General features: G+C 38.4%; 3 protein-coding genes across 7 annotated transcripts in view; 2 read left to right on the top strand and 1 right to left on the bottom strand.

The window, feature by feature from the left end:
* Positions 1-8,394, top strand: part of LOC306844452 (inactive rhomboid protein 2-like) — a 67,911-nt gene extending 59,517 nt beyond the window's left edge. For 3 of the 4 annotated variants that reach the window (XM_079376592.1, XM_079376593.1, XM_079376594.1), the window contains one exon: positions 6,817-8,388. In XM_079376592.1, the coding sequence (XP_079232718.1) occupies positions 6,817-7,236 (420 nt within the window). In that variant the 3' untranslated portion in view covers positions 7,237-8,388. Of the gene's footprint in view, positions 1-6,816 lie in introns of all 4 variants that reach the window. The other variant, XM_079376595.1, reaches the window with a different exon arrangement.
* Positions 7,998-12,493, bottom strand: aanat1 (arylalkylamine N-acetyltransferase 1). Of its 2 annotated transcripts, XM_079376616.1 has the most exons (5): positions 12,259-12,493; positions 11,898-11,951; positions 10,245-10,403; positions 9,871-10,025; positions 8,246-9,699 (listed from the first exon to the last, which is right to left on the bottom strand). In XM_079376616.1, exons 3-5 carry the CDS (start codon positions 10,396-10,398, stop codon positions 9,394-9,396), a joined length of 615 nt encoding a protein of 204 aa, XP_079232742.1. In that variant the 5' UTR covers positions 10,399-10,403; positions 11,898-11,951; positions 12,259-12,493; the 3' UTR covers positions 8,246-9,393. The 2 variants fall into 2 exon arrangements, with proteins under 2 accessions (XP_079232741.1, XP_079232742.1); XM_079376615.1 differs by lacking the exons at positions 11,898-11,951; positions 12,259-12,493 and having other exon boundaries at positions 7,998-9,699; positions 10,245-11,692.
* A 606-nt stretch (positions 12,494-13,099) lies between these two features.
* Positions 13,100-20,297, top strand: part of ube2o (ubiquitin-conjugating enzyme E2O) — an 84,505-nt gene continuing 77,307 nt past the window's right edge. Inside the window, exon 1 of the mRNA XM_079378326.1 lies at positions 13,100-13,661. Within this exon, the coding sequence (XP_079234452.1) occupies positions 13,248-13,661 (414 nt within the window). The 5' untranslated portion in view covers positions 13,100-13,247. The remainder of the gene's footprint in view (positions 13,662-20,297) is intronic.

Genomic DNA, 20,297 nt, shown 5'->3' with positions numbered 1-20,297 from the left:
CCACTATATATATATATATATATATATATATATATATATATATATATATATATATACATATATACACACACACACACATATTCATATACATACACAGGTTCATAACAGGTGTGCATGTATTTCAATATGTGATGCATTAAAAAAAGTGAGGCATGCAAGTCAGAACCAGCCAGGGCAAGTGGCACTTGAAGCGATAGCTCAGGGAGACAGTGGGGAGACACAAGCCCCACCTTACATCCACGCAGCCATACTACAACTCCTCCACACCAGATACAGACCAGGGGGCGTATTACAGAAAGATCCTAACTTTAAAATCTTATCTTATCTGTTTGGTAACCATGGTAATTTCAGTTAGGACCACATTTAGGACAAAAGTTATTACAGAACAGCATTTCCTAAGTGCGTTATCTTATCTTAACTACAGATAGGAAAGGGCTATTACAGAAACCTCCTAACTTGACAAAAAAACTAAAAACTGTCTTAACTTTAGGACAACCCCACAGCTGTCCTAACTTCAAAATTATTTGAAAGCTAACGGAAAAAATGCTTACAACTGTGCTGTCCGACAATGGTATTACATTTATTAATAGTTGAAAATGAAAAACGAGGATGTTTAATGGTAGAAAGACTCTTGGAGGACCCAGAAGATGTGTTATATTTTGATTACAAAACACTTATAAGTAATTACAGATTGCCACACAACATATTACAGTTAGCACAGGAACTGCAACCAGCATTATAGAGACCAACAAAAGGGTCACGGAGCATACTGGTTGTATTGCAAGCGACTAATGCCTTACGTTTTTTTGCAAAAGGTGATTTTCAAAGTGAAGTAGCTTCTATTATTTTGTTTACCTCATCAGCAGCTCCTGCAGTGTTGGTTGCTTGGTAACAGACCTGAGAGTGGATTGTCGAGCTTGATTATGCCTTTTAAGATTTCCTAACTAGAGATAAGATACTATTTTGTAAGATAGGACAAGAATCCCAAATCAAGTTAAGATTTGCGTCTGTAATACGAATTTGCGAAAAATCCTAATTTAATATATCACATCTCAAGTTAAGACCTAAGATAAGAAACTTTCTGTAATACGCCCCCTGGTATATATCTTTAATCACTATACCTTTTGTTGTATTTTAACTTCCTTTTGTTGTATTTTAACTTCCTCACCATGAAAATAGCCATGGAAATCAAACAGACAAATAGATCCCCCAGGTGAGCAATGGCTCAGCACTCCTGTATTGAGATGTATCTCACTTTTACCTTTCTATATTTATACAACATTAAAAAAAGGTTATTCCTGTGCATCATAAGCAAAAATCAACAGTTCACGATATGTAAGCACATAGTTTGTAAATTGATTTCAGAGACAATTATTTGTTACATTATGGCCGCATGTAAATCATATTTGCTACTCCAGAGAAATGTGTCCAGATCTTAAAATCTGAGCATAACATGTAGGCAAAGAAGGTTACTCTTGGATCAGCTCTCACACGCAGTGTAATCTTATTGACCTTACTCACACTCCTGTCTGATACCCTACACCTTTGCGACTGAGCTCCTCTCTAAAGTGTGACAGGGGCATGGAGTCCTGTTGCGTGTGTGAGCGTGAGAACTATGGAAGGTGTAGCACTTCTGTGTGTGTGTGTGTGTGTGTGAGCATTCCTGTCTCACTCCTCTTCTCCTGGCCTTGCAGAAAGGTAAGATATCTCAGATTAGCCATCTGCCCAAGCAACCCTTTTCAGCCCTGACGTCATTCTAATCAGGTCACAAGTGGCCTCTGCAGTGGATTTTCACCACTGCTATTTGCCAGTTCTGATAATCCATACTGGAAAACATGGAATAGAATGAGAACAATTATAAGAGCTGGCCATAAGCCACATTTTTGAGGTATGGGACATATCAGGAATTAGTTGAAAAATGTGATTTGATAAATTGATTTGGTAAATAAAATGGTTACAAGCTTAGGTAACTCTGTTATCAAATCCAAGCAATTAGAATGCTGAAAGCCCTGGACTCATATGTATTAATTAGTGAGGTAGATGCTTTTAATCTTTATAAATTATATGGAACATATTTTTTTATAGCTGAAAATGGCTAAATGTAAAGTAAAGTAAAGTAAAGTCGTGACGTATTGTCAAGTATGGTGACCCATACTCGAAATTGGTGCTCTGCGTTTAACCCATCCAAGTGCACACACACAGCAGTGAGTAGTGAACAAATGCACACACACACACACACACACCGTGAACAAACACCCGGAGCAGTGGGCAGCCATGCTGCAGCGCCCGGGGAGCAGTTGGGTGCCTTGCTCAAGGGCACCTCAGTCGTGGTATTGAGGGTGGAGAGAGCGCTGTACATTCACTCCCCCCACCTACAATCCCTGCCGGCCGGGGACTCGAACCCGCAACCTTTCGATTACGAGTCCGACTCTCTAACCATTAGGCCACGACTTCCCCAGGGGAAGGGGGAAAGGGACGTTCTCTGCATTTAACCCATCCAGGTACACCTGGAGCAGCGGGCAGCCATCAATGCGGCGCCCGGGGAGCAGTTGAGGGGTTCGGTGCCTTGCTCAAGGGTCTCACCTCAGTCGTGGTTGCCGGACCTGAGACTCGAACCCACGACCTTCGGGTTACAAGTCCAACTCTCTATCCATTAGACCACGACTGCCCCCTGGATGGATTCATATTTGATCCTGTAGTGGCATGCATTAACAGATTCAGACCATCTGTATTATCCATCTGGCTCACCTTTCACATTTATGCACCTGCCTGACACTCAGTCCTTTGTTTCACTGTCCTTTTGTATAATAACAAGGCTTTAATAGTGACCATTGAAAAGGTGTACAAAGCACATCTTTCAATTAACGAGATGACATTAGAGACTGAAGCTTCTGTTACAGCGTCACCTTAATCATCTAAACACTGGTCTTTAAATGGATAATTCAACCAAATATTAACATAGCATGTCTATCTGTCTGTCTGTCTGTCTGTCTATCTGTCTATTGTATAATATCTATTTATAGATTTATGTGTTTCTGTGTTTCTGTTTCATGTCAGACATTTTTTTCTACCATGTCTGATATTAAAATCAGTATGACACACTTTGCAAAAGGCGTGTGCATTGTCAATATGGCTTCCGAGATACAAAATTAAATGCTTCCATCCAGCTGTTGTTAAATACGGAGCCCTTTAAGGGACATTGTGGTGGGAAAAATTCGGGGTGGGAGGAAAAAATATTTTTCAAATGTTTTGCGTTCCCTCGAGAAACTTTACAATCCCACGCAAAAGTTATCTCGCAAAGATATTTGCGTTCCCTCGCAAAACCAGTTGAGTTCAGACTCTTCCTGATTACTTTACAGCTTGCATGTTCACAATGGAGTGGTTCATAAAGTTTTTATTTTGAACTTTTACTCAAGTATAAAGGAATACAGGTTAGTTCAAGGCACGGTTCTGGGACATTCTAAAACGCTTAATGTGGCTTATTAAAACATGAGGACCAAATTCGATAATAAATACTAATAAACTTATTAGGCTAATATTAATAACATTACTATTAATGAAGTATTTTTAAATCACCGTTTTCATTCATTAGCCTACCTAAAGCATTTTATGGGGGAGAAAAAGCTTACGTGCAGGGCGTTGCATTCATATTCTGGGCTTCTGCTTAGTAATATTATTAATAAGGTTATTAATATTAGCTTAATAATTTGATCACCTTTTATTATTATCGAATTTGGTCCTCCAATGTCACTGTTTTAAAGCATTAAGCCACATTAAGCGTTTTAGAATGTCCCAAAACCATGCCTTGAACTAAGCACCGACTGTATTTCTTTATACTTGAGTCCAAGTTCAAAATACAACTCTTTGAACCTCTCCATTGTGAACATACGGAGCTGTATGAACCACTGCATCTGTATGTCACGGAACGACGAAGGAAGCACCGCGAAAAGACGTAGTCAGGGTCCAGATGCAGGTGAGGTGCTTTTAATAATAAACAAAAAGGCCAACACAGCACAAAAAAGCAAAACAGAAAAGGACTGGGATACAAACGGCAACAAAGTGCTTGTATCCCAAACCAGAGCCAACACCTAGAAATACAAAACACATCAGATAACAAATAATGAACCCAGGCAGAGCGGTGGGAGAGGGGAGACTATATAGTTCGTGGCAATGGGGAACAGCTGCGTGTGTAATGAGTGTGACAGGTGTATGTAATGTGACAGGTGTATGTGGTTACGGGAGATGAGTCCGGGAGGAAGGGAGATGGTGACCTCTGGTGGAGACGGGAAGAACTGCCGGGCCCGGACTCATGACACTGTAAAGTAAACAGTCCGAACTCAACTGGTTTTGCGAGGGAATGCAAATATCTTTGCGAGAGAATGTAAAAGTTTTGCGAGGGAATGCAAATATCTTTGTGAGAGAACGCAAACGTTTCTCGAGGGAACGCAAAACATTTGAAAAATATTTTTTCCTCCCACCCCGAATTTTTAATGGATTTACATTTTTTTTTATGATGTCAATTGTGTGAGAAGGATGCATTTCATACAAGATCTGGCAACTGTGCATATGTATGTATTCATATAATGAGGTTTGGGCCATAAGAATTACAGGAGTTTTATTGGAGGTGAATGTAGCAAACATATCAAATATGCCCAGTGGGATTTTTTTAAAATTAAAAATACGAGAGAAACATGGAAAAATATTTGAATGGGATGACAGCAGGATAGAATGGTAAAATATGGGATAATCCCGGGAAAAACGGGAGGGTTGACAGGTATGGACACCATGTCTCGTTTCCTTTCTAAGGGAGTGAGTGCAGTTGTAACCTAGACATCGAAGTGGGACTTGACCAATGCCTATTCCACTCTATGGATCAACCAGCTAGATTCAAGGCAAGTCAACCCCCAGGGCACAATAAGTGTCATATTTTGCTTAATGGAACTACTCCCTAATGCCCCATTCACACGGGGCGTCGACGTCAACGCTTGACAGAGGGCGTGTCTGATGCTTGGTGCTGACGCGCCGTCATAGTGACAACAGCCAATAACATACTTTTCTGGTGTTGCATGAACGGGATTGGCTAGCGTCTGCACTAGGGTATTTGCATAAGGCGAACTGATTGGCTGATGCCTGCGTTGGCGCTTGAAAAGTTGAAAAGTTTTCAACTTCTGCCGCGAGCAACGCCAGTGAAGCGACTGACCCACAATTCAGTTCGGCAACGCTTGACGTCACTCCATTCAAAGTAAACGAGAGGCGTTGACGCTGAAGCCCCATGTGAATGGGGCGTAAGCCAATAACTTCTAATGGGAATGGGAAGATACCCAGGCATCTTTGCTCTATAGCAAGGGATATCCCTGCCTTAACCACCTTCCTCTCTCCCTTGCAGGGCAGGTATAACCCTTATAAGGTCTCAAGAGGAGAGCACTAAAAGAAAATGCTCAGCTATATCAGCACTTTGACAAAGCCCTTAGGGTGTAGCTTACTAAAGGGAGTGTATTATCTACAAGTTTCGCTATTACCACTACTTCCAGAGAGAGAATCCCGCCCTTAACTTCTTCAGAAGGAATGCAAACACAAGAGCAGCGAAACATAAATGCCAAAAGACTCTTGCCATCAAACTTAAACCCTTAGGAAACCGCAGGGGAGCTTCTACTCTATTCAAACAAACTTATATTACCATTATGCTTTTTGCCCAGTAACTCTCATCACCCAGGCTCTGAACCCTAAGGGGGCTGCGGGGGAGCTGAGACCCTACTTAAAGACCCATACATAACTGGGGAAGAGCAGCTCATACCATGCTTTGTGTACCATGCATTCTACCACAGACCTGCTCTTGCTTATTTTTTTTTTCTTTTAGCACTAGACCATACTATGCAACAAATAACAAAGAGGGACTCCTTCGCAGGTGAACCTCCACAATTTACTTGCATTATCAAACCAAGGCCAAAATTTGCGCAACCATTAGCCTAACTAGAGGCCTTCTGGCCAGTCAAGCCACCAAGTTTTTTTTTTTTTTTTTTTTTTAATTATTAAATTGTTTAGCACCATCCTACCTTTCTGATATCTTATACACAAGCCCCCAAGTCTCTGATCAGATGACTTTGACTGTTTCTAGTTGTAGATCAAAAATCCATATTTTATCATTGTTGTGTAAGTATACCGGTCACAGTGTTGTGTTTTAAATTTTGCATAAATTAAAAGAGGGTCATAGCCCTGACTGCTTCAAAAAAGACAAAAAATCATTCTACAAATAATGAAATCATATGGCTTGTGTATTTTACACACAAGTTTTCTGTATACAATGTGGCGTGAAGAAAGGATGCTCAGTATGCCTCAGTATGTTTGCAATATGAATCTTCACACTTTTACATATTCAAACTACTTATATTAGCAAGAACCGTGAAATCTGTCTGCGGTTTCTTCTCCTCCTTTGTTACTTTATATGTTTTTGAGTACACTAAGCTTTCAGATCTATGCAAACAAAAAAGTTATTGGATAATGTGAACATATGTTGAAGGGAAGATTTTCAGTGAATATTGACTTATGAGTGAATTTTTGTCGTTTCCCTAAACAAAACTATGTATGGTTTTAGAAGACATAAAGAGGTTTGGAGTGACATGCTAAGGAGGCTAAATTTTCAGTTTGGCTAAATTATTTGAATTGTTTAAGTAAAGATATAACTACTAATTCAAATTGTGTGTACAATTGTGTTAAATTTTGTCAAAAGATTACAACACCACTAACATTAAATGGCTTGAAGGAATGTGCTTTCACAATTTGTGATATTGACATGACAATCTTTTTCTTATATTATAGGTTGGTCCAGCAGGGTCTCAGTTTGGTTTGTTAGCCTGTCTGTTTGTGGAGCTATTCCAGGCCTGGCAGATGTTGGAAAAGCCACGGAAAGCCTTCCTGAAGCTGTTAGGCATTGTTCTCTTCCTTTTCTTCTGTGGTCTTCTGCCCTGGATTGACAACATTGCTCACATCTTTGGCTTCCTCAGTGGTCTTCTCCTGTCCTTTACATTCCTTCCATATGTCACGTTTGGCACCTTAGACAAGTATCGCAAACGAGCTCTTATTTTGTTGTCGCTGCTTGTCTATTTTGGGTTGATGTCCTCACTTATTGTCTGGTTCTACATTTACCCTATAAACTGGCATTGGCTAGAGCATCTCACCTGCTTGCCCTTTACCAGCAAGTTCTGTGAACGCTATGACATTGATCATATGGTACACTAACTTTGTTTTTTGTAGACTGCGTTTTTTTCTAAAAATAAAAAAGTAAAACAGCAAATAATGTCATACTGTATTTGAGGTGTAGCAATAGAACCAATAGAATGTATGAATAGTCAATTTATTCCCAAAGCCGTTCTGAACATTTCTGGATAATATGCAGGTAAACTATGATGTTTTGTTACTGAAGCCTGTACTCTATCCCTTTAGCTTAAAATGTCACCAAATGTCTTCCAAAATTATTGCATGTGTAAACAATGAGATGTATTCTGTCTTTTCATATGTGCTTACAAGTTTAAACACATGCATAAGGTTCTTAAAAAATAAGAATCTTTTAGAGTTCTTTCTCTAAACTGGTTATGAATGGAGTTTTATGTTGAAACTTCAGTGACGTTCAAAAGAATACTTTATATTTCAGTCACTTTTTGTGACAGCTACAAACCTGGCTAGGCTAGTAAATCTAGTTCCACATTAATGAACACACTAGTTTTGAGAACTGTAGCTTCCCATATTTCTTTTTATGGATTACAAGCACGTGTCCTCATACAACTATAAAGGAAATTAAATGGATGTGGCAGAAATTTCCTGAATAGTAGGGTCTGTTAGTTATTTCACTTCTCAATGCATTTCACATGTCATTTAATTTATCATTCATTTTATCTTTTTTTTCAGAATAGAGATCCTGTTGTGCAATCAACAGAGATGTTGTTTACAACCAGCTTTTAATGTTAATAGGTGCACTGCATGCATTAAATGGTGTGTATTCACTTGGCACAGAATGTATAAATTTACAGGCTTCTGTCTCCTTTTATTGTAGTGACAAAGTCAAATTCAGCTGTTATTCTGATTGATATTCAGTGCATAATTGTTTACTGAGGACTGCACTTATGCCTTAAAAAATAACAGGAGTTCTACTGAATCTGACAATCTGGAATATTTTGGTATATTTGAAGGTGTTCAAATATGATTGCAGGTGGACCAAATAACTAGTGCTTGAAGTAATAATAACAAAAATAAAGTTTGTAAATTTTATTTTGTTAAACAAATGTCATTATATTGATGTCCTTAACACTTTGGGTTTTTAAAAAAAAAAGTTTTTTTAAATGACAAATTCTCTGTGCCTTATTTAACAAAAAAAAAAAAAAAAATGCATTGTTAACCCAGAATCATTACCCTATGAATGCTACAGACAATTTACACAAAGAGTTCAAAGAGCAATGTAAAAATCTATTCTGAAAAATAGATTCTTTATTTCTTTTTACTTACAAAATGTACAAAATCACAGATGTCTTGATTCAAGACTGTGGAGGCATAGGTGGTGGATTTCTACAGGGAAAGGCAAATGGAAACCAGTCTTAACCATCTCAACATATGTTTGATGATGATTTGTTTTGTAACCCCTCTACACATGGAACGTTAACTCTTCAATCCTTTACTTTGAAGCAAGTCAACAAGTAATATAAATGAAACTACTAGTGCCCTAACCAAAAATTCTCACGTTTATGGGATTGTATATTAAAAATTTGTCACATTGGCACTCATAGACATAACAGACAACACTGTATGTTCTCTTGTGGCTGTTTCCATAAGAGATCACAGTGGGAAAGTGTTCAGTTGATGCTATTTGAATGCTTCTATAGAATAGACACAGATCTAAAGCAGCCACAAGACGCTGAACACAAAAATTAGTCCAAAGTAGAACATTTTACTATTGAACTCTTTCCAGCCTTGACCCCCAAACTCATAACACAACACGAGATCTGTAATGAATTTAAAAATGTGCATGAGTGATTAAAAAAAAAATGTAATCTAAAGAAATGCATAGCAAATACCATACAAAATAAAGAATAATAAATATATAAATCTAGTCTATTAGATAACCTGACTGAGCCAAAAAAAAAAAACTCCCAAAATTTACATGATGAATATTAAAAAAATATATGTATTTTCACTTTTAGATAAGTGAGTGGAATACAGTTTGCTCTAATGTTCCCTTTCCTTTTTTTTTATGTGTATCTAACCATTTTTGCTAGGCTGACCAAGGCTTACAAAAGTGGACGCAAACAGCATTACACCACAGGTATCTACACCAAAACCAAAAGCTGCCTCAACACACCCACTGCTACTTTTGAAGGTCCAAAAACCTACACGACTACCGATCCTTTAACAGCCACTGTTACGGCGCATGAATGCATGTCCCCTTATAGGATAATACATCTCGGTGAAGGTAAGTGACCCTACAGTGATTTCAGAGGGACCTTGCCCCTTAAAGCCAGACTTCTGGTAGAAAGGCACCAGGAAGTCCTCACACATGAGCACAGCACGGCGGACATATGGTAGACAGCGCAGATACTGCAGGTAACGCCACAGCAGGATAGATCCTTTTCCCTGCTGGCGGAAGGTCCGGTGGACTGCCAGCACATGGATGTGGACAGTAGTCCCATGAGGCTTATGAAGGGTCAATGCATCCTATTAAAAGAGATAAATGAAATGAGTCGTACACCAATTACAAGAAACTTAACTACACGTCTTTACAAGTTAAACCTATAATAATAGGCTACAGGCATGCCACTTCTTACAATATGATACAAATTATTTGTTTCTGACAATAACAAATACATGATTTGGAGATTAGATTACAGTGGTAAGCCGGTCCTGGTCCCAGCGAGATCCAATGATAAAAGCGACAAGCCTCCCCTGTTCAAACCAGCCCAAAGAAAGCTCAGGACAGAGGGTGAGGAAGTGCCGGACCTCATCCAGATGAAGAGGACATTCCCCAGACACAGATATAAAAGCTGAGGGATAAAACGAGAAAATAGCTTTTATAAAACGCAAACATAACCAAATACAGTTATCTACTTATTCAGCACTACTTATTCATTTGTAACACATTTTATAGCTTTACATTTAACACTTAAATAAGTCGTTGCTGTTTTTCTCTTGGGTAATTGTTTCATACACACAAATAACTGTATAAGGAAAGCCACAAAATTAAAAAGCATGATTTATCTCACCCTCTCTCTCTATTTCGAATACACTGATGGCGTCCTCGGTGTTGAGCGAGCGGAACTCGCTGGCGGGGAGCGTGTGCCGGCGCTGGCGGCCGGGGGAGATCGGAGCTCTCATGTGGATGGGCTTCAGGAAAGGCAGTGCGCTCACCACTGACATTTCTCCTGTGTTCAAATCTCTTTGGTGATTTAAATAAATAATATTCAAATGTTCTTCATATATGTTTGTTTTCCAAGAGCTGTTTCTAAAGTGAATCACGGAGAGGCGCACCTGGAGCATTTATACCTTTCCATCTGCTTAAGATCCATTAGTCACCATAAGCCTTAAACCGTCCCCCATTTAATTATTAATCACATTCACTGAAACCGCGTGAGTGTGTTTGATGGCGAATAGGCATGTATTGTTGTCAAAACCATTAGACGTGGTAAGAAATCGTTTTTCATCTATAAAAAGTACGTGGCAAACTATTTCTGACTCCTTATAAGAAAGTCTGGATTAACGTAGCTACCTGTACAAACAAATCACCTTCACTTGGGTTGATGGATCAGTACATTTCCATGAAACAGCAAAGCTGGATTAGTTATTTACAATAAATACCGATAATGAATTTACAGAGCTATATTAAGCAAGCCTATAACGCCAGAACAGTGCTTTTCCTGATATTTTTTTGTTATCATCGTAATGTTCATGCTGATATTCAGTACAGCAGTACGACTGTGAATGAAATATTGTTTTATAGAACATTTCTAACAATAAGTAGGCTACTTATCGTCAATTTATACAACACTGGCAAGTTAGTTATTAGTACACTGGCAAGCCTGTTTATTCGCTGCAAATAAACGGTCCCAAAAAAGCCCCTTTGCACGTGATCCTATAGCATAAAAGCGGCCTGAGACACATGGAGAGACAGAGATTTTCCCTTAAAAAATACAATAACTTTTTTTTCGGAGTTCTGAACTGTTGTACAGAATTATTAAGGGTAGGCTATACCGTTATTATTTTTATATTATTTTATATGTTGTGGGCTATTGTATCTCTATATAATAAAATACAGCGGCGTAACTTTGCTTTGAAAAGTGGTGGGGACACCGCACAACTCGTTTTGCTATTTGTTTATTTAATAACCGAATTTACTTGGGGACTGAGTTCAGAGTTGGAAATGCACTTAATTTTCACTTTGATGTACACATGCATCACATTCACAAATATGTATATAAACATCCGAATAAGCAAAACGTAACATTCACAATGTGAATGTTATGTTTTGCTTATCACAACACATCCAGGGTAGCTAATATCAATCAAAATACGCAAGATAAATATGGTGAACTTGCCATTTCATGGTCAGCTCAGCTGCAGCGTATTCATTAATTGCACAATTGTGTGTGTGTATTACGATTCATTCTACTTTGAATTACTTGCATATTTTCTAATCAACATTACGTCAAGAGTCAAAGACAAGCCCACAAAATTTTCCTCATCCAATCAAATAATTTAACCAATCCTGAACTACGCAAAACCTTGTGTAAAACATGAATGATAGTTAATTTGTGTTTAAAATGGTTAAACTACCTTTATTAATTAAATAATTAAATAAATTTCAGCCACGCACAGTAAGTTACTTTGCTTAACACGAAAACATATTATATTTAACTTACCTGAATATAGACATACTGTCCCTAATCATGTTTTCTGGTGGCCACTGGAGCGCGCTGTGATTTAATACAAAACTGAATTAAAGGACTATGAACTAAAGACTTGTATACTTTTTGTTTTAATTGTGAAAATCCGAGTCATAACATAGAATTGTCCTGTTGCCTAAAAGTGCTTTAACTATTATTCAGCCTTCAATGATGGACAAATGCCAATATATTGCTTATGATTGCAAAAGTAAACATTTAGATCCCAAAATTAATTATTTACTTCTTACATAACTTAATTTTTCCTATAACACTTAATCATGACTTGTAATAATAACCGTGACTTGTGACTTTTTAACAATGCCTCAAGTGAACTCACCTCGCTGCGTGGTTGAAGAAGAACCGTCGTCCACCTTCTAGTCATCACTTGATCACTTGATGACTACAGTGAGTGATGATTTGACTTGTGGACCAGAGATATTGTCCAATTAATCTTCTCAAAAATCTTAAATAAAATATTTCAACCTTGAAACAGTATCCAAACAATACGAACATCGTAAAAAGAAAGGTACAGAAACTACATATCCCATGACGCATATCGCGTATCTCGCGATAGTTTCACAACGAGACTTAATATTCATCTTTGAGGACGTTGAAAAGCGTCTGACCGGCGGAAAAATGTGTTAAATGAATGAATTAGATTATGAAGAGTGACGATTTGTAGATGGTGCTTTTCCTTTAATATATACCTTACGCAATCTATTTTTCAGTTACTTTTTAAAAGTGGTGGGGACAATATCGAGCCTGGTAAAAAGTGGTGGGGACATGTCCCACCCGTAAATTACGCCTATGATAAAATACATTCCTTCAAGACTGATTCCTAACAAAAGTGCATTTAACAAACAATCCAAGTTTAACAGCAGCCTTTATTTGCAGTCAGACACTGACACCATGTGGCTGATCTCTCATCTGATCATGTTTTCGGGTGGAGTAGCAGATGAATTATCATAAACATAAAACACAAGCAGTGAACGCTATGTGTGATATTTACACACACACACACACACACACACACATCCAATCTCCCTTATGTTTTCCCTTGGACATCATTTTAAGTCTGATACAGACTATACAACGCGTCATCAAAAAAATTGCTTTGAAAACTTGCATTTTCTGGTGAATGCAGTTTAGTCAAAAAACGTATGAATGCGTTGTTACTGGAGACACTGATGTAATTCAGGACAGTGATAACAGGTAAACCCGGCCTCCATGCGGCGCTCTACGTACAGACGTAAACACGTGCTGTTCCTGCTCACAGGTTTCTATTGACTTCTCCATCCCTCTCCTCATCATTCAGCAGCAGCAGAGATGGCGGAACCCGCCACAGTAGTGCTTTCTCCGGCCGTGAGCCCGAGCTCCGAGCCTCCGTCCGTCGCGCTCTCTCCTACGGCAGGCGGAACCCAGCGGCTCCTGTTTACGCATGACCTAGTCTCCGGAAAACACCGCGGCGCGATGCGTTTTGGGCTCGTACGGATGATTCACGGCGAAGAGGATTTCGAAGATTCAGACTCCGAGATTGGCGGTGATGGCGGAGGGAGAGGAAGAAGTGGTGGTGGAAGCGGCGGCGGCGATGGTGGAGAAGGTGGACAAGGTGGAGGCGCTCCCGGTAACTCAGACAACGAGAGCGGGGCGGCGGACACACGGTCATGGCCTCTCGGTAGAGGATTCGTGCGGGTTCAGTGGTATCCTGAAGGAACGAAGCAGGATGTTCGGGAAACGAAGGTACTACAGGCACAAATGATCGTGCGCATTGTTTTCCCTCACCCATACACCCAACCACAACGATCAGCAACTCAATATTTTACTCTCCTTTTTCTGTTGTAATGTTTTACACGAGGCCGACATACGTACGTTTTTATTGTCTTTTACTTTTCACCGATTCTCAGAGCATGATAAGGATGAGGTAATTTGATTTATGATCCACATAATGGTATACATTCTGTAGTCAGCTCACAAGGTTTAGGGACAAAATCTCATGATCTGTTGAAAGTGCTCAATTACTCATGAAAACATGCACAGACAAGTACATTTATAAATTAAGGGTTTAGGATTAGCATGGAAACTGATTGCCTGTGAACATTTAAGTCTTAAAAGTGTGAATCTCTTCATTGTAAACAGTCTCTTGATCATTTAGCCTATGTAGTTTGTCATTTGTTCAACCGCGAACAGGGTATCCAAACACTTTTCAATAAAAAGTGGTTGTAGCTCCATCTCAGCAAGTAGAAAACAATGTCAGTACACAATAATACTGACAATAGACCTTCTCCCGGTGTTACTGGAAATTCAGTGTCAGTGCCCTGTTAAAGCAGTAGACCAGACTAGAACTGTTTCATTCTCCAGCTTTCAGCTGTAGTTTCAAAATTAAACACTGGACAACTGTTGTTTTTAACAAAGACTTAGCATGAAGCCCATAACAACCCCACCCTTAAATGCATGGTTAAGGCCTATCATGAGCACAGGAGTAAATTATGATTTATAAAACAAAAACACATTGTTGAATTGTTTTCATTCTAACAGAAATGTAGATATCAGAATGTTTCTATTGCAGGCCTATACATTGTTTAAATCCAACTTGTACATGATGCACACAATTATTTGTTATCACAAAAAAGTATCAACCAATAGGGTGTGTGTATATATATATATATATATATATATATATATATATATATATATATATATATATATATATATATATATATATATATATATATATATATAATTATATTTCAAAAATTAGAATATCGTGAAAAAGTTCTTTTTTTTTGTAACATTTAAAAAAGTGAAACTTTCATGTATTCTACATTCCTTACATATATATATATATATATATATTTTTTTTATTAGAACTTACAGCTCATGAAAGTAAAAAAAATCTAGCATCTCAAAATATTAGAATATTTATATTTGAGTTTCATTAAATCCTATTATCCATATCAATCCATCCCTACAGTATAAATTACGGGTATCACTTGTTCTTTGAAACCACAATAATGGGGAAGACTGCTGACTTGACAGTGGTCCAGAAGACAATCATTGACACCCTCCACAAAGAGGGTAAATCACAGAACGTCAATACTGAAGGGGGTAGCTGTTCACAGAGTGCTGTATCAAAGCATGTTAAATGCAAAGTTGACTGGAAGGAAGAAATTGGGTAGGAAAAGGTGCACAAGCAACAGGGATGACCACAAGCTTGAGAATACTATAATGCAAAGCCGAATCTCAAACTTGAGAGAGCTTCACAAGAAGTGGACTGAAGCTGGAGTCAGTGCATCAAGAGTCATCACGCTCCGACGTCTTCAGGAAAAGGGCTACCAAGCCACTTCTGAAACAGAAACAACGTCAGAAGCATCTTACCTGGTTTAAGGAGAAAAAGAACTGGACTGTAGTTAGGGTTGGGTATCGTTTGGATTTTTTTCGATACTGGTACCAAAACGATACTTTTAAAACTGTACTGGTGCCTAAATGGTGCCTGAACCGATACTTATAAAAAAATAAATAAAATAGAAATTACCAATTAATAATTTGATTGACCATTAGCACTAAACGCATGATGTCTTTTTAACTCATACTGGATGCCATAGGGCACCCTCGCACAGAAAATCTACATATCCAGTCACAGAAGTAGTGGAAGCTCCAGGAAATCCCCAATATGGACAAAGGCCCTGTCCTAAATGGAACACTTCATATGCACTTGCAGTCTTACGGACTTACAATGGTCGCCGCGTGCGTGTGTTTAAGTCCGTTATACTGTAGGGTGTCCCATTCGTCATTTTTATATTCAGAAGGGTGCTCGTGAGCAACCCCTTTGGGGTTGCCATGCGCCCTCGATCCACACTTCTGCAGAGCCGACACTGGGGCGAGCATCGCAGCAGACTTCTACCAGATAGTGAAAGCAGCATTACGTCACTAAAGTGCAGACTCAGAGGAAGACCGTGATGGTTTAAGGCTCCAATATATTTCAAACGAAGTTCGTATTCGTTCATCGTTTGGGGGTAAAAAGACGTTTGAAAAGGCTGAGCGACGGTATACTGTTTTCGAACATTCCAACACCCTGCGCTGCTGGAGGTGGTGTGTAGATTAATGTAAACGTGTTGCGACGCTCGCGCGTATGCCCTAAACACAAAAACGATGCAATGATGGTGTATCTAGGTCTTTTATTAAACTGGATAAATTATTACATGTTTTAATATTTGTGTCATGATTTGATAAAAACAGGTTTTATTATTGTATGTTCTTTTGGCATTTCATTTATTGTATACTTTTTAAATTTGCTTATTGAAAGAACAACAACAGCAGCAGTATGGTGCAACATTTACTTGAAATGCATATCTACCTTTTATCTTTACTCTTTTCTTTCATTCTTTTCATGGCTTTGGAAAACTTGCATCTGATGTTTCTCTGCGTCACTTTTTGCATAGGCCTAACTCCGGGTCGTCAACACCAAGCTTCGCTGCAATTTCTTTCTAGGAATTCAATTCTTTCTCTGAATTTTTAAAGTCTCTCTGCGAGCAATCGTACAGGTGGGGATATATTTACTGGCAGCTCATGTATTCGACACAGTATATTTATGTTGCTAGTGACTTGGAGATGTTGTTCTCCTGCCTGACCTCTGTCGAATGAGAGAGAACCGGGAAAAAAAAATCGCACGTCAAAGAAGGTGGAGTTCCAGAACATACCCACCGATTGTGTAATCGCCACGGACCAATGGTAGCTCAAAGGTGTTTAGGAGCTAAATCGAACTCCCCCAGACACTCGACTACGACAATGTGTAGTTTATACATGTTATTCAAGCCATCTCTGGTATTTTCATAATTAAGTATATGCTAATCGATGTATTAGTAGCCTATGGAACATATTTTCTGCGTCATTCAAGTTACATCAGATCACAAAAGGAAGCATTTAACTGGTGTTGTGGACTAGGGCTGCACGATTCTTGCTAATGTAAATCACGATTTTTCTCCATGGGAATTGAGATCACAATTATCTTACACGATTCTCATTTTTTCAACCAAAATGTATTGCACTCAAGTACAAAAAAAAAAAACACAAGACATTCAGTATAATAAAGTGCTGGAGTAACAAAAAATGGTCTCTTTTCTTTATTTTAGACCCCTTAAAGTTAATAATTTTGAAGCTTTAAGTTGTTGAACATAAGAGAACATTAACAATAATAAATAAAAATATTCACATTCACACGGGGCGTCGGCGTCAACGCCTCTCGTTTACTTTGAATGGAGTGACGTCAAGCGTTGCCGAACTGAATTGTGGGTCCCTCGCGTCGCTTCACTGGCGTTGCATGCGGCAGAAGTTGAAAACTTTTCAACTTTTCAAGCGCCAACGCAGGCGTCAGCCAATCAGATCGCCTTATGCAAATACCCTAGCGCAGATGCTATCCAATCCCGTTCATGCAGCACCAGAAAAGTATGTGATTGGCTGCCATCACTATGACGGTGCGTCAGCACCAGAGCCGTTGAGAAACAGAGTTGCGACGCTTCCATAGGAACTTAGGAATGCGGAAGTAAAGCGTGTCATGGAGCAGCCAATAGTTCCAAACAACCGATAGTTTCAGCATTGAAGCCCATTCAATTCAATGCTTCTCAAGCACAGTCGCCAGAAATTTGAGGAAATTACAGCATTTTTTTGCCATTTTAACCCATTAGTTTACCTCTCGGAAATCTAACCAGTAGTTGTATTTTATGAAACGCGTTATAGTTAATGTTTACTTTTAGATAGTAGGCAGTATATGCTATATTTGCAGTTAGATAACGTGGATATATTATATAATAAAATATTTTGATGAATACAGTTGGTTGCCTTTTTTATTTTGAAGTATTTGCAAAACTTAAATTTAATTTTTTTTTTCATTCACATTTAGTCATTTAGCAGACACTTTTAGCCAAAGCAACTTACAATGTAGAAGCAAACAGACCAACGAAAGAGCAACAAAATACAAGTGCTGTGACAAGTCTCAGTTAGTCTAGCACAGTTCACACAGCAATGATTTTTTTTTTAATAAATAAATAGAATAGATTAGAATAGGTAAGTGCTAGTATTAATTAGTCAGATGGTGGCGAAAAAGATGTCTTTTAGATGTTTTTTTTTTTTTTTTAAATGGCTAAAACCATTTCTAGCATTTTTCTAGCATTCATTGATATTCACTTGTGTATGCATATTGTATCTTATATTTTAACAACATTGTATTAAAATGTGAATAATAGATGAAGAAATATATATTAATATAATAACACATTTTACATACTGATTAGATTTCTTATACTCTTTAATCATAATTTATTTCATCATTGTTCTGCACATCCACAGGAATAAGTGTAACACAAAAACACACAAAGTCATGCCTCAAGTCTCCAATCTTTATTAAGCAGTTTACATTATACTTTGCATACAAAGAAATGCAACCGCCTTATCCTGTGTGTTGCATTGTACTATGTTTTTACTCCATAGTTAAACAAGAAAAACCCATTAATCAATGGACGTTTTGTGTTAATATTTGCTGGAAAATGCTGCAAATATACCCGTTGTTGTTGTTGTCTGACCCGATTAATCCCATTCAATCCCATGATAATCCCATGATCGTTCTGCGAACGCGCCTATTGACTCAGTCCGTTTAGGTCTGCCGCCTTGTTACACGTCGCGTGAGTGACAGCGGAACGTGGCCAATGAGGGAGAGTAGAAAAGTGATCGAGATTTATGATTGATTGGTGAATTAATAATGTTTTGTTATTGTGTGAGTGTGACCAATAACGCATGAATGCAGCATGATCTGAATGCAGGGAAATACACGGAAGTGAATCGCCGTCATTTAGAAATGAGATCGCATTTATGTATGAATCGAGATCGTGATTTTTTTTTTTTTTTCGGTTAATAGTGCAGCCCTATTGTGGACTAAAAGGGTTATAATATTCTCTTTTGTTGGACAACAGGTTTAAAAACGTGAATACAAGACATTAGGTATTTTAATTTAAGCATGTTTAGCTTAGCTAGTTAATGGAAGGCTACCTGCTGCTGTCAGAGCAAGTGCAATTACTGCATTCACGTGCTCCTCGGATGCTCTTATTTCCCAAGTTGTGCTTTTAAAGGGTTACTCCACCCCAAAATGAAAATTGTCATTAATCACTTACCCCCATGTCGTTCCAAACCTGTAAAAGCTTTGTTCATCTTCGGAACACAATTTAAGAACCAGGAGGCTTGTGACTGTCCCATTGACTGCCAAACAATTTTCACTGTCTTGGCCCAGAAAAGTATGAAAGAATATATGAAATTTTCACTTATTGAAATAAGTAAAAAAAAAAAAAAGAACTTTATCACAATATTTTAATCGGAGATGCACCTGTATGTATATGTATGTGTGTATATGCATGTATGTGTGTATATATATATATATATATATATATATATACATATACACACACACACACACACACACACACACACACATACATACAGTTGGGCAAAAAAGTATTTAGTCAGCCACTAATTGTGCAAGTTCTCCCACTTAAAAAGATGAGAGAGGCCTGTAATTTTCATCATAGGTACACTTCAACTATGAGAGACAGAACGGGGGGAAAGAATCCAGGAAATCACATTGTCTGATTTTTAAAGAATTTATTTGCAAATTATGGTGGAAAATAAGTATTAATCTTAATAAGTATTAATAAGTATTAGCCACAATTGGTGGCTGACTAAATACTTTTTTGCCCAACTGTGTATATATACACTCACCTAAAGGATTATTAGGAACACCATACTAATACTGTGTTTGACCCTCTTTCGCCTTCAGAACTGCCTTAATTCTACGTGGCATTGATTCAACAAGGTGCTGAAAGCATTCTTTAGAAATGTTGGCCCATATTGATAGGATAGCATCTTGCAGTTGATGGAGATTTGTGGGATGCACATCCAGGGCACGAAGCTCCCGTTCCACCACATCCCAAAGATGCTCTATTGGGTTGAGATCTGGTGACTGTGGGGGCCATTTTAGTACAGTGAACTCATTGTCATGTTCAAGAAACCAATTTGAAATGATTCGAGCTTTGTGACATGGTGCATTATCCTGCTGGAAGTAGCCATCAGAGGATGGGTACATGGTGGTCATAAAGGGATGGACATGGTCAGAAACAATGCTCAGGTAGGCCGTGGCATTTAAACGATGCCCAATTGGCACTAATGGGCCTAAAGTGTGCCAAGAAAACATCCCCCACACCATTACACCACCACCACCAGCCTGCACAGTGGTAACAAGGCATGATGGATCCATGTTCTCATTCTGTTTACGCCAAATTCTGACTCTACCATCCGAATGTCTCAACAGAAATCGAGATTCATCAGACCAGGCAA

The sequence above is a fragment of the Barbus barbus genome, assembly GCF_936440315.1.
Source record: "Barbus barbus genome assembly, chromosome: 25".
NCBI classification, from domain to species: Eukaryota; Metazoa; Chordata; class Actinopteri; order Cypriniformes; family Cyprinidae; genus Barbus; species Barbus barbus.
This window is presented reverse-complemented; position numbering and strand designations above follow the sequence as displayed.

Coding starts and splice junctions, on each gene's coding strand:
- aanat1 (XM_079376615.1), bottom strand. CDS start 10,518: ATGCTCCAGGTGCGCCTCTCCGTGATTCACTTTAGAAACAGCTCTTGG. Junction 10,026..10,244: donor ATTCGAAATAGAGAGAGAGG/GTGAGATAAATC, acceptor TTTATCCCTCAG/CTTTTATATCTGTGTCTGGG. Junction 9,700..9,870: donor ACCAGGACCGGCTTACCACT/GTAATCTAATCT, acceptor CTCTTTTAATAG/GATGCATTGACCCTTCATAA.